Here is a 17,481-nt window from a genome sequence, read left to right as displayed (position 1 = left end):
CGCGGACTGGCGCGACTGCACGAAATTTTGGAGCGGCTCCGACGCCCCCACGTGTCCGATTGTTTATTTGTCACGCAAGCTGTCGTCAGCAGTCGCTATTTTAGCGTCTATCGATATAATAGGTATTTTTATTCCACAATCCGTAAAATGGCTCATGACTAATCTACTAACCTCCCATAAACGCTCCAAACCCCCACCCCACCTGTCACAATCGCCAAACTGTCAATCGAAAACTACCTCAAGTGTTATGTGTCTCATCAATAATCCACACCCAAGAGCCCTGTGACCCGAACAATGGAAGTGCTGAACAAACTCCGCAATACCGTGACCAACACAATAAGCAATACCGTGAACAGTACAGCCTACGGGCTCTCCCAACTGTCAAGTGTCCTCCCAGGGAACCCAGTGACCCGTGAATTCGAGGCGACAGGCCACATAGGGAGTGCAGGTCCAGGCCTCCTCTGGAAGGTCTACAGTGGCTTCAAGAAGTCCACCCGCCAGGAGGCCTCGATCTTCGTCTTCGAGAAGAGACTGCTGGACAGATGGTCGACGAGGCAAGAGCGAGAGGCTGTCCTGGAGGCGCTGAAGCGAGGAGTCGCCCAGCTTACGAAGCTGCGTCACCCCCAGATCCTGACTGTCCAGCATCCCCTGGAGGAATCACGAGACAGCCTGGCCTTCGCAACGGAGCCAGTCTTCGCTTCGCTGTCCAATGTCCTGGGATCGTTGGAGAACTGTCCTCAACCGATCCCCAAGAGCCTCAGGTGTTGTATACCCCTGTATTTAACTGTCTCACATTTTCGACCTCACCCCATAATACCAAACACGTTGTCGAACAAGTCTCGTTGGGGCAGCAAAATCACTAGTTGAAAATTGCCAAAAAAGAATTTGTTTGGTTCGAATTTGAAAGTCTCAAACATGAATAATTGTTCTGCTCTCGACAGCAACGAAATATTTGGCTCAAGAGGCGGATAATTCACACCAGACGGTGCCTTTTCAGGATGAAAATATCTCATACAGAGGAAAATTTATCAACAAATATTTTATCCCTAAGTTACAAGATTGCTATCATATCATTATTATTGTTTCATATTGTTTTTAAACAGAATTTGTTTGGTTCGAATTTGAAAGTCTCAAACATGAATAATTGTTCTGCTTTCGACAGCAACGAAATATTTGGCTCAAAATATCTCATACAGAGGAAAATTTATCAACAAATATTTTATCGCTAAGTTACAAGATTGCTATCATATCATTATTATTGTTTCATTTAAGGGTTCATTTCTTGTCTGTGATTATTGGGCAGCCGAAACGAAAAACTACTATCCCTTGTTTAGCATAAAACAAAGATTTTTCGGGAGCAAAACACGTATGGGAGTATCGAATAACGAAGGAGTAGTGCTAGAAATGACATTTTTTGCGTGTAAATCTCTAGTAACTAAATCTCTCGTATAGACTTGTCCTAGTTGTCACACTGCTTCGCAGTTAATTAATTAAAGTAGCTCTACCCTTCGGTCGGGCTATGCTGCACTTCTGGATATTTTCAGTTTTTTAATTTTTCAAGTAAATTGCATGGAGAACATTTGAAAAAATTCATACCTAGTCAGTATTATCTAAATTAAATTTCGCGAAAATTGCCAAAAAAGAATTTGTTTGGTTCGAATTTGAAAGTTTCAAACATGAATAATTGTTCTGCTCTCGACAGCAACGAAATATTTGGCTCAAGAGGCGGATAATTCACACCAGACGGTGCCTTTTCAGGATGAAAATATCTCATACAGAGGAAAATTTATCAACAAATATTTTATCCCTAAGTTACAAGATTGCTATCATATCATTATTATTGTTTCATATTGTTTTTAAACAGAATTTGTTTGGTTCGAATTTGAAAGTCTCAAACATGAATAATTGTTCTGCTTTCGACAGCAACGAAATATTTGGCTCAAAATATCTCATACAGAGGAAAATTTATCAACAAATATTTTATCGCTAAGTTACAAGATTGCTATCATATCATTATTATTGTTTCATTTAAGGGTTCATTTCTTGTCTGTGATTATTGGGCAGCCGAAACGAAAAACTACTATCCCTTGTTTAGCATAAAACAAAGATTTTTCGGGAGCAAAACACGTATGGGAGTATCGAATAACGAAGGAGTAGTGCTAGAAATGACATTTTTTGCGTGTAAATCTCTAGTAACTAAATCTCTCGTATAGACTTGTCCTAGTTGTCACACTGCTTCGCAGTTAATTAATTAAAGTAGCTCTACCCTTCGGTCGGGCTATGCTGCACTTCTGGATATTTTAAGTTTTTTAATTTTTCAAGTAAATTGCATGGAGAACATTTGAAAAAATTCATACCTAGTCAGTATTATCTAAATTAAATTTCGCGAAAATTGCCAAAAAAGAATTTGTTTGGTTCGAATTTGAAAGTTTCAAACATGAATAATTGTTCTGCTCTCGACAGCAACGAAATATTTGGCTCAAGAGGCGGATAATTCACACCAGACGGTGCCTTTTCAGGATGAAAATATCTCATACAGAGGAAAATTTATCAACTAATATTTTATCGCTAAGTTACAAGATTGCTATCATATCATTATTATTGTTTCATTTAAGGGTTCATTTCTTGTCTGTGATTATTGGGCAGCCGAAACGAAAAACTACTATCCCTTGTTTCGCATAAAACAAAGATTTTTCGGGAGCAAAATACGGATACGTATTTTAATTTTTCAAGTAAATTGCATGGAGAAAATTTGAAAAAATTCATACCCAGTCAGTATTATCTAAATTAAATTTCGCAAAATATTGACATTTTCCAAACATTTCCCTCAAAAAAATTCAGATTTTAATCTTTGATTACAATGGAAATGTTGATTTTCACATAAGACACTGGGCTAAATCCTAATTTTTAAACATTTCTTCTTTGAAAAACCAAAACGATAATTAAATGGAGAAAAAAATTAGAATTCCGAATGTAATCGAGTTTTCTGCATTTTTTTTTGCAGTTTTCAATAATCGTTGAATTTACCGGAAGGGTAGAGCTACTTTAATAATTTCGTAAATGAATATCTGGTTATTTTAATAATAAATTGGTGTACGTAGATTTATTTCGGAATTCAATACAGGGACTACAAACTCCTGGACGTGGAGACGCGCTATGGACTGCTGCAGCTAGGGGAGGGGCTGGCATTCCTCCACAGTGATGTCAAATTACTTCACAGGAACTTGTGCCCGGAGTCTATTGTTATCAATAAACAAGGGGCTTGGAAGATCTTTGGGTTCGACTGCTGCGCCTTGAACCAGAATCCGCAGGACAAACAGCCGTCTTGGAGTTACTCGGAGCATGATCCCAGTGTTCCCAGCGTTGGACAACCGCATTTGGATTATCAGGCACCTGAGTGCATTGTGGCGGGTAATTAGAGCATTTTTTTGGGGGTATTCTGTCTTGATAAGTTCCGGGATTGATATTAAGGATATCCAAGCACTTTAACAATTTTTTTTATTTTTTATTTATTTATTTACTTTTTCTTCAGTGAAATGCTTTTCTGCTTTTTCAGTCGAATATCACAGCTTTCATTTGAGTCCCATTTGTCCCTAAGTTTTCGGATATTTTACAGTGATTTTATTATTTAAACTTTGCGGGTCTGAATTGGAATCTCGATAATGAACCGTTACAAAATATTTTAGAAATCTGAGAAAAAATAAGAAAGTTTACTTTTAGAGGAAGATTGATGGAATAATTTAAAAATTGTAATTTTTGAAAATTACAAGCATTTTCAACAAATATCTTAAGAACAATCAATGTTCCACCATAAAACTCATTCGTCCGGATCGCAACAAATTTATTCATATTCAGAATTTTACAAGAAATCGATTTCATGCCTAAAAAATGAGGTTTCAAAATGTTTCAACAATTTCTGTAGAACAAATTGTATTGGCAAATCAAAAAATTGAAAAATTCAAAAAAAGTGAAAAATTTCAATTTAAAAAACGCACAAAAAATACTGGTTTTTGTTTTTTTCAATAGAATTTATGAAAAACTAATGGATTTTTTAAGAAAATCCTGTAGGAATCTGATGGAATTTTTTAGTGAATGGGATTATTCATTATTGCAGGGAGTTGTGGACCCCCAAGTGATATTTTCTCATTAGGAATGCTCGCTTACGTTCTCCACTCACCTGGCAACCGACCACTCCACGAGAGCCACGGAGATGCCTCGAAATGTCGAAGGTTTTTTGCTGATTTCAAGGGCACCCTGAGTGCCTCTAAACTAGGGTTTCTCCCTGCGGGATTCAGGGATGCTGTTAAACTCATGCTGAGTGGAAATCCAGAGCTGAGACCCGACGCCCATCAATTCATCAAGATTGAGTACTTCATGGACATCGGCGTCAAGACTCTCAATTATCTGGATAAATTGTTTCAATGGGATAATCTTCAAAAATCTCAATTTTATAAAGGACTCCCTCAAGTGCTTAAGCAGTTGCCACACAGAGTGGTACTGTACAGAGTTTTACCATGTCTTTATAAGGAATTTGTTAATGCTCCGATGATACCTTTCGTTCTGCCAAGTATTTTACAAACTTTGGAGGAATGCACTGCTGAGGAGTTTAGTGAACACATTTTACCGAGTTTGAAACCAGTTTTAGCTCTTGAGGAACCGCCACAGGTCAGTGATTTTATTTTTACAAAAATGATAGTTTTACTTTCAATAAACGAAGTGGAAAATTGCATAAAATGGAATATTACACATAGTATAGTTATTTTCGCTAATAAATTATCAATATGCTTTCGAATGGTTATTTTGCACATAATTTCCTTCTATCATGTATAATTCATTGTCCATTTCATTTTATTAAATTGAATAAGATTTCTTTCCAACTAATTTTGTCAGATTTTCAACTTAGTCGAATGTTATCGTCATCATTATTCTTATTATCTCTTTTTTCTATACGACTGATTGTCTTTTTTACGGTTCTGTCTCTCCCCTCAGCCCTTCGATAAAATGTTAATGAAAAATGTTATTTATACATACTTGAATGAATTTGAAACATCACATTTGAAGAAACCATCAGACAGCTCACTTTCAGGGAAATTCATGAAAAATTCGAAATTTTCAACAATCATCATAAAAATCAAGTCAACCAATATAGCTATCGTAATCATTTTTTAACTTCGACTTAATGGCATTAAAACAAACATTTTAAGCTATGATTAAATTCATTTGAAGCATGATATTCAAAGATATCCCCGGAATTTTTATTTTCAAAAAATACAAAATTTTTGCAAATTTTCAAATTAGTCAAAATAACGATTATTGCTATCGCCTTCATCTTCGAACTCGGTCAAAAGGACATCCGAACGAATTTTTTCAGCCATCATTCAATCAATTCAGAGCATTTTTTAAATTATCGTGGGACAACCGATTTTCGAAAAAATTCGAAAACTGAAAAACTAATCGATGAATTAATTTTAATTAATGGCGATTGATAGGGCTTAACAATTCCTACATAAAAAAAAAACAAAACTTCCATTCGCAAGCAAAAAGTAAATATATGCTTGAATTTTTTTATTGTCTATTATTTCAGATAAGTCTGGTTCTGATGCAACGGATAGATTTACTCCTGAAACTCTGCTCCGCCGAAGTCATAAAAACCGATATTGTCCCGATGTTAACGAGAGCCCTGGATTCGCGTACAGAGCAGCTCCAGGAGCTGTGTCTAGCTGCATTGCCATCGATAGCAACCCTGATCGAGGGTCCACCGATGAAAAACGTCATCATACCGAGAATTAAAAAAATTTGTTTGAAAGGAACCGGGGGTAATTCGAGCCTCGGTGTCAGAGTGAACTGTTTACTCTGCTTAGCGAAGATGCTGGAGCATTTGGACAAATGGATTATACTCGATCAGATTTTACCTTTCCTCCAAGAAATCCCGCATTCTGGAGAGCCAGCAATTCTTATGGCCATCATAGGTAATTTTTTTAACCTCTCAAAGAGAATTCATTCAATTCCAGACGACAAGATGTCGATAAAAATTTGATCTTCATCCACAAATATTCTATAGAATAATCTAGGGCTTTCCCTCGGCAATTACATTGATTTTCGATTCTCATTTCACTGATTTCTATTCAAAGTTTCACAGCTTTTGAAAAATCCAATCAATTTTTATTTTTTTAAAAGATTGATTCATTTGAAATTTCTTAATATAAATTTGTAGGCATTGATTATCCAAATTTTCCCCTGTATTTTCTCATTCCTCATCACAGAATCTAAAGAATAAAGTCTAGGAAATTATATTGATTTTCGATTCTCATTTCACTGATTTCTATTCAAAGTTTCACAGCTTTTGAAAAATCCAATCAATTTTAATTTTTTTAAAAGATTGATTCATTTGAAATTTCTTAATATAAATTTGTAGGCATAGATTATCCAAATTTTCCCCTGTATTTTCTCATTCCTCATCACAGAATCTGAAGAATAAAGTCTAGGAAATTATATTGCTCTTCGATTCTTTTTTCACTGATTTCTATTCAAAGTTTCACAGCTTTTGAAAAATCCAATCAATTTTTATTTTTCTAGATGATTGATTCCCTTGAAATTTCTTAATATATATTTGTAGGCATTGATTATCCAAATTTTCCCCTGTATTTTCTCATTCCTCATCACAGAATCTGAAGAATAAAGTCTAGGAAATTAATGTCCAAAAATTCTTTCTAAAAAAAAATTGCAACAGAATAAGTTCTCTGAAAAAATCAACTTCTATGAAATAATTACAATAAAATAGCATGATTGTATGATTTCCAACAGAAATCGACAAAGAACAAATATAATTCCCATAGAAGTGCAGTAAAAAGCCAAAAGAATTTTCTGGCGAATGTTTTCTATTGATTTTTTTACATGACAAATTATAATCGAGATTAACACTTCTCGTTTCGCCTCTCTTACTGGATTCTCATGTCATGTATCACAAGATAATCATTCAGCCTGAGGATTTCCTCAGTTAACAGACTGATTACTTTCAGGAATTTACAAAATGGTTTTAACTCACAGTAAACTCGGAATAAGTAAAGAAATGCTGGCAACAAAAGTTCTGCCATTTCTCCTTCCACTATGTATAGTCCAGAGTCTGAGTCCTTCTCAGTTCGAAGCTCTGGCATCATTAGTTAGTGATATGGTGACTCGAGTGACCACGGAGCATCGTGAAGCCCTGAGGCAATTGGATGCTGTGCGCAGAGAGGCTCAGCAATTGGACGAAGCTCTTCTGCAAACTACAAGTCCTTCGGTTAATATTTTGAACGATACTTTTCCCAAAAATGATCTTTCCACGATGAATACGCAGACGTCTACTCCTATGAAGGATGGAAAGGGTCTCACCATGGAAGAAAAACACAGGTGAGAATAATTAATGATTAATTTAGTCATTAGATTCGAATGATTAGCCACAATTTTTATTCCATTCCATTTTTATTCCAAAAAGCAGAATAGCTACCTCAGGCTTTATGAATTTAGTAATCATCTCGAGAGGAATTTTAGGAGCGAATTTCAAAATCAGTTTTCGTTTGATATTTATTAAATTTAGTATTCAATGAGACGTAAAAAAATTGATTAGTTATCGTTCATTTCGTCATTTCAAGTCAATCTTTTGTCTACAAAATTTACTCTTCAATGCAAGCCTCATTACGAAATAAATCTTGATAAAATTCTTGTATTTCTCGATCCACAGATTAGCAAAACAGCAGGAAACTCATCAACGTCTGCAATCGCAAAGTCCCTTGACGCCAAAAGCAGCCCCAAAGCCAATGAAAATCGATCCTAAAGACCTCACCAGTACTTTATTGGAGAACAACCTCAGTCAGCTGAACCTCTCAGCAAAAAATTCCAATTCTCAACCCAATTACTCGTCCTTGACATCAACAACATGGAACTCAAGTCTCGGCAAGAGTCAGTGGGAGAGTGTGAATGCACAATCTCCAGTTTCTGAGTCAAAGTCAAATATAGCGCCCAGTTGGGGCTCGAATGGAATGAGTGCGATGAGTTGGGGCTCACAAGTCACTTCTCCAGTTAATCAGATGGGTAATTGGGGGAACTCGAAACCAATGAATGCTGTGAATCAGAATGCTGGGGCCTTTGGAATGACCATGGGGTCTGGGATGCCTCGACCCCTGGGGCCTTCCATGAATTCTCCACAACAGCCCAAATCCGCGAATTTGTCTACTCAGGATATCATTGACTTTCTCAGTTAATGAATGTGTGACTTCTGGGGAAAACATACCTTTTTATGTTGAATCATGAGGGTCTCACTTCGTTGAATTAAGAATCTTCGTAGACTGCTGGGAGAACAGGAAATTTCACGGACATTTTGGTAGTAATTTTTAAGAGAGTGACATTTAGTTTTATTTGAAGGGAATGAAATCACGAAATTTCGAATTTTGAGGAAAATTCAAGGGAATTAGAAATGGAATTAAACGTTTCACCAATTCGTTACTGAAATATAAATAGTAGTGACTAATCATCACTAATTAATACACGGAATTCAATACAAAAGTTATTGCAATGTGTGTGCAAGGGGACGAGGGAAAATTGCACTATTATTAAATTTGTAAATACCAAAAAATTGAAATTAATTAAGAATTTTGTAAATTAATTTTTATGTATTGTCGCATCCTCCCTGGGGGAGAGAATAATCGTGTCAGAAATAGTAATTAAAGTGCATTTCTGAGTGAAAGAAATATCGAAATTACATTTAATGCTCCCAACATCCCAGCAATCTTAAGGTGTTTCGTGGAAAAAGTCAAAATAATGAAAAAAATTGGGAAATTCATGGGAGAAATGGATGAGTATGCCGCATCATTGAGAATTTTTGCACATTTTTTTCAGATTTCAGTCTCAAGAAGAAAAATAATGAAATTTGGGTGTTTTTGTAACACCTCCAGCTATAAGCTCCGAGGTTACCCCACTCGCAATTAGGGAAATTTCCATGACACCCAAAAAAATAATCAACTATTGAGGAAAAACTAGTGGGTGATAAATCAAATCTTTCTTGAGAACACGTATAAGTTTCAGATTTTTTTCAGATTTCGTAAGAAAGTTATTTGAACAAATGGTTCGGAAAATTATGAGTTTCGGGGCAATTACGCCCTCACGCTCAGACGCGTGATTCGAATGTCAGTGAGCATCATGGAAAAGGTATGGGTTGGACCATGGAACTGAGAAAGAAAAAACACTCGACAGGTTTACCAACACGAGACGCATTTTAATATTATTTCAATAATTAGAAGAACATCCAATAAAAATTATTTAACACCCGTCGGTGATGAGAAAAAAATCAATGAATCTGATAAATAAAATCAATATTCAAAAAATGTTCAAATGCACACTTAAACAGTTTCTTGAAAATTAGAAAATTTCATGCTTAGCGATTGAATCAGGGCTTGAGAACAATAAGACTCCTCCCCCGGTGATCGATACACGAAACACCTTAAATATTTTTTAATTCATTCGTTTCTATATTCAATATTTAAAATACTGATTCTAATATTTTATATAAGTTATACATAATCGAGTCACATCGATTGGCTTCTTCTTTTTTGTTTTTATATTATCTCTCAAAAACAAAACAAAAATAGGGTAGAATGGTGGGAGGGGGATGGACTCATTTTACTTCTTTTTAAATCTTCACAACTCGAAAACAAATCGAAAAATTGAGTGCAATCCAAGCTCACGACGAAAGGGGAAAAATTCTTCTTTCCATCGGAAAAAATAATTTTATTGAGATAAAAAAAAATTAAAATCGTAAGTCTCTATTTTGCCGCACTCACCCAATATTAAGTCTCAACGAATATCCGAAAAATAATAAATAAAAATTCAATTGAAATTTTATTAATCAAGTTATAGAATTTTAGAATTAATCATAATATAATAATAATAATAATAATATATAAAAATAATAATAAAATAATATAATATATATAGAATTAATAACAATATAATATATAATAATAATATAAAAAATTGAATTTTATAGAATATTCCTACAAATTTTTTTGGGATTTTTTCGAAGTCATTGTTGTATTCCAGACACTCGTAATTAATTCAGTAATGAAGTGGTAAAACGGTTTAAGTCAACTTATCTCTTAGTTGAGTTTTTGAAGAATATCTCCGAATCTAAAGGAGATAATTAAATTTTCGTAATAACCTTTTTTCTAGAGCAAATTGAGTGCTACAAGAAAGGTCATAACAAAAATTTGGGTATCTCCCTTAGATTCCGAGATATTCACTAAAAACGGGGCGATTGTCAAAATCGACATAAACCGCTTTACCACTTCGCTACTGAATTTAAACAAATTGTTCTCTGAGTCGGTGTCTTACCGGTTGAGTATCAGTAAGATGTATGATGAGTGGCTCAACCAAATAAATACACACGGCCGTTCCACACACGTACATGATCTACTGCAAGCCGAGGTGAATCTATATTCGTCTGCATTTGACACTGACAGTGACAGAAATACCATCCCCAACATCATTGGAGGGTGAAAAGTGCAATCACTGAGAGTGCAATCACTAGACCTTGTGTTACTTGCGACACTGTTTTTCGGATGTCAATATCACCAGGAAGTGGAGATACCGTAGCACCTTCCAAAGGTCCATCTGTCCACATTGGGAGCATATCTACTTGATCGCCTCAGTAAGTATTCTTGTATTATAATCTGTAGACTCTGGGAGATATCAATCTAATTGGAGATAACACATTCTGGAGGGATTGTTCAGTGAAAGGTGACGCCCTGTTATTTTGCTCGTTATTTTAAACCATTTTTGTTTAATGCATACGGCGTACAGTATCTAATGTATAAGTAGTGCTTTGTGGAGTCTGTAGGGGAGGTTGGGGTAAAACAGACACTTTTGACTTTTTTAAAAAATGTTAATGAGGGTTGAAATTTCATGAAATTTAATAATTTTTTTTTTCAATACAAAAAACAATTCTTTCCTTTTGTGACGAGAGTAAACTGAGGTCAATTGATAAATTTGTTTCTGAGTTATGAACAATTTTAAAAAAGTCTCGTGTCCATTTTACCCCACCCTCCCCTATAAGTGGTGCTGTAACTTGCATTGAATAACGATGATAATCATTTTCGTTACATTTTTTGGAGCAAATAAATCAATTTTTTGACAAAAAAAATTATCTCAGTGTTATGATTGTTGTTTGGAAATGTTGATTATTATTAATGAATTAGTTTTTCTTATCTCAGTGTATTAATTTATAATAGACTCTATTAGAGGAAGATTTAATGGTAATTCTGCCCTGTTATTTTGCTCGTTATTTTAAACCATTTTTGTTTAATGCAGACGGCGTACAACATCTAATGTATAAGTTGTGCTTTGTGGAGTCTGTAGGGGAGGTTGGGGTAAAACGGACACTTTTGACTTTTTTTTTAAATGTTAATGAGGGTTGAAATGTTGATGAAATTTAATAATCTTTTTTTCGATACAAAAAACAATTCTTTCCTTTTGTGACGAGAGTAAACTGAGGTCAATTGATAAATTTGTTTCTGAGTTATGAACAATTTAAAAAAAGTCTCGTGTCCATTTTACCCCACCCTCCCCTATAAGTGGTGCTGTAACTTGCATTGAATAACGATGATAATCATTTTCGTTACATTTTTTGGAGCAAATAAATCAATTTTTTGACAAAAAAAATTATCTCAGTGTTATGATTGTTGTTTGGAAATGTTGATTATTATTAATGAATTAGTTTTTCTTATCTCAGTGTATTAATTTATAATAGACTCTATTAGAGGAAGATTTAATGGTAATTCTGCCCTGTTATTTTGCTCGTTATTTTAAACCATTTTTGTTTAATGCAGACGGCGTACAACATCTAATGTATAAGTTGTGCTTTGTGGAGTCTGTAGGGGAGGTTGGGGTAAAACGGACACTTTTGACTTTTTTTTTAAATGTTAATGAGGGTTGAAATGTTGATGAAATTTAATAATCTTTTTTTCGATACAAAAAACAATTCTTTCCTTTTGTGACGAGAGTAAACTGAGGTCAATTGATAAATTTGTTTCTGAGTTATGAACAATTTAAAAAAAGTCTCGTGTCCATTTTACCCCACCCTCCCCTATAAGTGGTGCTGTAACTTGCATTGAATAACGATGATAATCATTTTCGTTACATTTTTTGGAGCAAATAAATCAATTTTTTGACAAAAAAAATTATCTCAGTGTTATGATTGTTGTTTGGAAATGTTGATTATTATTAATGAATTAGTTTTTCTTATCTCAGTGTATTAATTTATAATAGACTCTATTAGAGGAAGATTTAATGGTAATTCTGCCCTGTTATTTTGCTCGTTATTTTAAACCATTTTTGTTTAATGCAGACGGCGTACAACATCTAATGTATAAGTTGTGCTTTGTGGAGTCTGTAGGGGAGGTTGGGGTAAAACGGACACTTTTGACTTTTTTTTTAAATGTTAATGAGGGTTGAAATGTTGATGAAATTTAATAATCTTTTTTTCGATACAAAAAACAATTCTTTCCTTTTGTGACGAGAGTAAACTGAGGTCAATTGATAAATTTGTTTCTGAGTTATGAACAATTTAAAAAAAGTCTCGTGTCCATTTTACCCCACCCTCCCCTATAAGTGGTGCTGTAACTTGCATTGAATAACGATGATAATCATTTTCGTTACATTTTTTGGAGCAAATAAATCAATTTTTTGACAAAAAAAATTATCTCAGTGTTATGATTGTTGTTTGGAAATGTTGATTATTATTAATGAATTAGTTTTTCTTATCTCAGTGTATTAATTTATAATAGACTCTATTAGAGGAAGATTTAATGGTAATTCTGCCCTGTTATTTTGCTCGTTATTTTAAACCATTTTTGTTTAATGCAGACGGCGTACAACATCTAATGTATAAGTTGTGCTTTGTGGAGTCTGTAGGGGAGGTTGGGGTAAAACGGACACTTTTGACTTTTTTTTTAAATGTTAATGAGGGTTGAAATGTTGATGAAATTTAATAATCTTTTTTTCGATACAAAAAACAATTCTTTCCTTTTGTGACGAGAGTAAACTGAGGTCAATTGATAAATTTGTTTCTGAGTTATGAACAATTTAAAAAAAGTCTCGTGTCCATTTTACCCCACCCTCCCCTATAAGTGGTGCTGTAACTTGCATTGAATAACGATGATAATCATTTTCGTTACATTTTTTGGAGCAACTAAATCTATTGTTTTGACAAAAAAAAATTATCTCAGTGTTATGATTATTTTTTGGAAATGTTGATTATTATTAATGAATTAGTTTTTCTTATCTCAGTGTATTAATTTATAATAGACTCTGTTAGATGAAGATTTAATGGTCACGCACGAAAAAATTTAATAGAAAAACCTATCAAATTCGTTAGAAAATTCTATTGAATTTCTATTAAACTTTCTATTAGTTTTTGGCTCATTCTATTCACATGTTCAATAGAAAACATTCAATAGAACAAGTCAACAGAATTCGATTTTTCTATACAGCTTATTCTCTTCATATATTTTCTATAGAATTTGCTCGACTCAAATTTTCTCAAGTTTTTTTCATTCTATTTTTCTTTCCTTCTCATCAAGAAAATCAAACGAAAAAACTTGGAAAATTTGAGCCGAGGAAATTCTATAGAAAATATCTCAATAGAATAAGTTATATCGAAAAATAGAATTCTATTGACTTTTTCTACTGAATATTTTCTATTGAACATTTCAATAGAATCGGCCAAAAACGAATAGAACAGTTCAATAGAAATTCAATAGAATGTTCTAACGAATTCGATAGGTTTTTCTATTAAATTTTTTCGTCCGTGGTAATTCCGCCCTGTCATTTTGCTCATTATTTTAAACAATTTTCTTTTATTGCATACGGCATACAGCACCTAATGTACAAGTTGTGTTTTGTGGAGTCTGTAGGAGAGGTTGTGGTAAAGCGGACACTTTTGACTTTCTTTTAAACGCTAATGCGGGGTTAAAATGTTGCTGCAATTTATTTCTACCAAAAACCCTCCCCCACCCCATGATTCCAGTAAAAATGTCGAGATCAGGAGCTCTGAAGCTGTCGAAGCTCCGGGAGTTGATGTCCCAAGTGCCAACGAGAGAGAAGGGCCGAGGGATCCAAGCCCTCCTAGTGGCCTCCGAGGACGCTCACCTCTCCGAGTACATAACCGACCACGACAAGCGTCGAGAGTTCATATCGGGTTTCAAAGGCTCCCTGGGAACGGCCGTGATAACCCAGAAGGAGGCAGCCCTCTGGACAGACGGCCGATACTACACCCAAGCGGCGACCGAACTCGATCCCCCGGACGCCTGGATCCTCATGAAGAGAGGGACCGCTGGCACCCCAAGCGAAGAGGATTGGCTGGTCTCCGAATTGCCAGCGAACTCAACAGTTGGGGCTGATCCCAACTTGTTGTGCTATTCAACCTGGGTGCACCTCGAGGCGGTCCTGACCGGTGCAGGCCACAGTCTCCTCGCCCTCGAGGAAAATTTGATCGACCAACTCTGGGGCGACGAGCAGCCACCACTGACGCTGAACCCAATAGTTCCGCAGCTGTTGAAGTACACCGGGAACAAAGGGGGTGACAAGATCGCGAAATGCCGAGCGGAGATGAAGGAGAACAGAGTGGGCGCCCTCGTGATCACCTATTTGGACGAAATAGCGTATCTCCTGAACTTGAGGGGCTCCGACATACCTTACAACCCGGTATTCTTCGCCTACGTCATTATAACGCCGTCCGACGTTCACTTCTTCGTCGACAAAAGCAGATTGACAGCGGAAGCTGAAGCCCATTTGGCTGACGAGGGCGTCCCAGTGGTCTATCATCCGTACGAGGATGTCAAGAAATTCCTGCAGGAACTGGCGTTCGGGCGGGTGGTGAAGGATGAAAAGATTTGGATTCATAATAACGCGAATTATGCGCTGCATTATGCCTGCGCTGGGGTGTCGAAGCATGTCAGCATCACGCCGACGAGGATGATGCAGATCGTGAAGAATGAGGTGGAGATCGAGAGCATGAAGAGGGCTCATGCGAGGGATGCTGCAGCTTTGGTCAAGTATTTTGCGTGGCTGGAGGATAAAGTCAAGAGGAAGGGGCAGCCTCCGGTTACGGAGATCTCTGGGGCCACTCAGTTGGAGCAGTTTAGAAGGTGAGTCTCTTCAATAAGGTATTGGATTTTTTTTGAAAACTAGAGATAGAAAAAAAATTATTTTTCCGCCAAATATCCATTTACTTGAGAGAAGTATTCATTTTGTCAATTCCATATTTCTCCTGCCGAGTCGTTCCCGGTCGATTCTCATTGGGCTTCAATTGTGACAATTTTATTGCTATAGAAGATGATCATGTTAGCTGTGATCTTGAGTGAGCTCCCTCAATAATTATCAACATTGAAAAATTAATCAGAATTCTTTCATCTAGAAAATAAGAAATTTAGGAAAAATGAATAATTATTGAAGGGGTTGATCGAAGGTCGTGTACGGCATAGTCTTCCTCTGGAGCAACACGATTGTCATAATTGAAACCTAATCAGGCTTGTCTGGGAATGACTCGGATAGAGAAATTCAACTTTAAAAAAGTAAATACTTCTCTCAAGGAAATAGATATTTGGCAAAAATATATTTTTTTCTCAGTGTATAATATGATTTTTAACTTCCCGACCCGAAGGGAGGAAGTTATTGTAATGACCCCGAAAATCGAATGTGGAAATTTAAGCATTTCTCCACGTTTCATGACCTTTGGAACCACTTCTGACCCTTTTCAGGTACCTGTCTGTATGTGTGATGTGTGTATGTGTGTGCGTACGTCTGTGACAAAAATTTTGTGCCACGATTCCTCCTGAACAAACGATGCGATTTGACTTTTTTTTTTTAATCGCTGTATTTTCATGTGACTTGAACCTGATTAGATTATGGAGACGATCGTCTCAGCGTTTCTCCAGTTTTTTCCAAAAAACATTTGGAAAAAAGTCGAAAATTAGCGTTTTTTTGTAAACGAGACCATTTCTCCGTGCATAACGATACGATTTCAAGTTGTTTTTGTTAGAAACGATCAATCTTGATATAACGCACAAATCATGGAATACTGGAAGACATTTAATCAGCAGTTCACTAGCTTTTTTCGAAATCGATATACATTCAAGAAACAATTTTACTTTTCTGATAAATTACATCTTTTCTCGATGCGGAATACGGCGATGTGTGTGCATGGGAGTGTGTGTGAGTGCGAGCACGCGCACGGATTTTTTTGTCTTCTATGGGTATTTCCTCGGAGAAATGTGAGAAAAAGATTGAATAAATACATAATAAAAAAATTAATGAAAGAAAAAACAAATAGTCGGAAAGTTATTGGTGCGACCCGTAATTCATTTCTTTTTATTGTATTTAGAAAACATTGAATTCCAGAAATTCACGCTCTAAAGTGTGTTCGAGAAGGAATTAATTAAAATAAAGTTCACTCAATTCATAACAAATTATCTGATTTGCCTTTGAGAGATTAATTCTGACAGTTGCACTGTATCGACTACTCATTCGTACTATAATTAGCTAATATTTCCTCTTCTTCCAGTGAAATGGAAAATTTTGTGGGCCTGTCATTCCCAACAATATCGTCGGTTGGAGCTCACGGTGCAATAATTCATTACACCCCGTCAGCAGACACCGATGTACCAATTACAGACAAGGAAATCTACCTCTGTGATTCTGGAGCCCAATATTACGATGGGACCACTGACGTCACCCGAACTTTTCATTTTGGGGAGCCCACGAACTTCCAGAGGGAGTGTTTTACTCGAGTGTTCAAAGGACAGACAGCCCTCGCCACTGCCGTCTTTCCTATTTTTCTTAAAGGGAATTATCTGGATACACTCGCTCGAAAGAGTCTCTGGGATGTTGGGTATGAGACTGTCATTTTTTTAATGTTAGATATAAAGGAATTCCTTAGAAAAATATACGGATAAATTTTATGTTTGCGGTTGTTTCCTCAAGTTTTTTTGGAAATGAGTGTGAAGAAGCCATTTTTCAAATTGGATATCAGAAAGTGAAACCTTCGGAATTAGTATTCAATTACATTAATCACGATAACTACACTGAGAGAAAAACAAACACGTTGTCAAACAAGTCTTGTTTGGCTCAACAAAATCGCTAGGTGAAAATTGGGAAAGAAGAATTTGTTTGGTTCGAATTTGAAAGTCTCAAACATGAATAATTGTTCTGCTTTCGACAACAACCAAATATTTGGCTCAAGAGGCGGATAATTCACACCAGACGGTGCCTTTTCAGGATGAAAATATCTCTGTGTACAGAGAATGCAATTTTTTTTGAACTACTAAATCTATTTTTACGACAAAAATTTTTCATTCCGGCGCACTCTCTGCATGTTTGGCACAAAAAAATCCTTTTTTGATAATTTTCAAAAAACTATTTTCTTGGCACAAGTAAGACTTGTTTGAGAACTTT

The 17,481-nt window shown here is 35.7% G+C and overlaps 2 protein-coding genes across 3 annotated transcripts in view; both read left to right on the top strand.

Moving 5' to 3' along the window:
- The first annotated feature begins 233 nt into the window (after positions 1-233).
- LOC107048438 (SCY1-like protein 2) lies at positions 234-8,726 on the top strand. The gene is made up of 6 exons (XM_015271601.1): positions 234-761; positions 3,125-3,411; positions 4,115-4,665; positions 5,585-5,969; positions 7,020-7,389; positions 7,721-8,726. The coding sequence occupies exons 1-6, from the start codon at positions 295-297 to the stop codon at positions 8,238-8,240; spliced, it is 2,580 nt and encodes an 859-aa protein (XP_015127087.1). The 5' UTR covers positions 234-294; the 3' UTR covers positions 8,241-8,726.
- A 1,707-nt stretch (positions 8,727-10,433) lies between these two features.
- LOC107048439 (xaa-Pro aminopeptidase ApepP) overlaps positions 10,434-17,481 on the top strand; it is a 13,256-nt gene continuing 6,208 nt past the window's right edge. The window contains exons 1-3 of one of the 2 annotated variants that reach the window (XM_015271603.1): positions 10,434-10,681; positions 14,057-15,176; positions 16,592-16,918. In XM_015271603.1, the coding sequence (XP_015127089.1) occupies positions 14,062-15,176; positions 16,592-16,918 (1,442 nt within the window). In that variant the 5' untranslated portion in view covers positions 10,434-10,681; positions 14,057-14,061. Of the gene's footprint in view, positions 10,682-13,771; positions 15,177-16,591; positions 16,919-17,481 lie in introns of those variants that run through there. The other variant, XM_015271602.1, reaches the window with a different exon arrangement.

Source organism: Diachasma alloeum, unplaced genomic scaffold (assembly GCF_001412515.2).
Source record: "Diachasma alloeum isolate Michigan unplaced genomic scaffold, Dall2.0 Dall_scaffold_00192, whole genome shotgun sequence".
Taxonomy (NCBI): Eukaryota; Metazoa; Arthropoda; class Insecta; order Hymenoptera; family Braconidae; genus Diachasma; species Diachasma alloeum.
Note: the sequence above shows the minus strand (reverse complement) of the source record. Positions and strands in the feature narration are given on the sequence as shown.

What these genes read in the sequence shown, in the direction of transcription:
- LOC107048438 (XM_015271601.1), top strand. Translation starts at nt 295, where the DNA reads ATGGAAGTGCTGAACAAACTCCGCAATACCGTGACCAACACAATAAGC. An exon ending in CCGATCCCCAAGAGCCTCAG is followed by an intron (nt 762 to 3,124) that starts GTGTTGTATACC and finishes AATTCAATACAG; the next exon opens with GGACTACAAACTCCTGGACG. An exon ending in ACCATGGAAGAAAAACACAG is followed by an intron (nt 7,390 to 7,720) that starts GTGAGAATAATT and finishes CTCGATCCACAG; the next exon opens with ATTAGCAAAACAGCAGGAAA.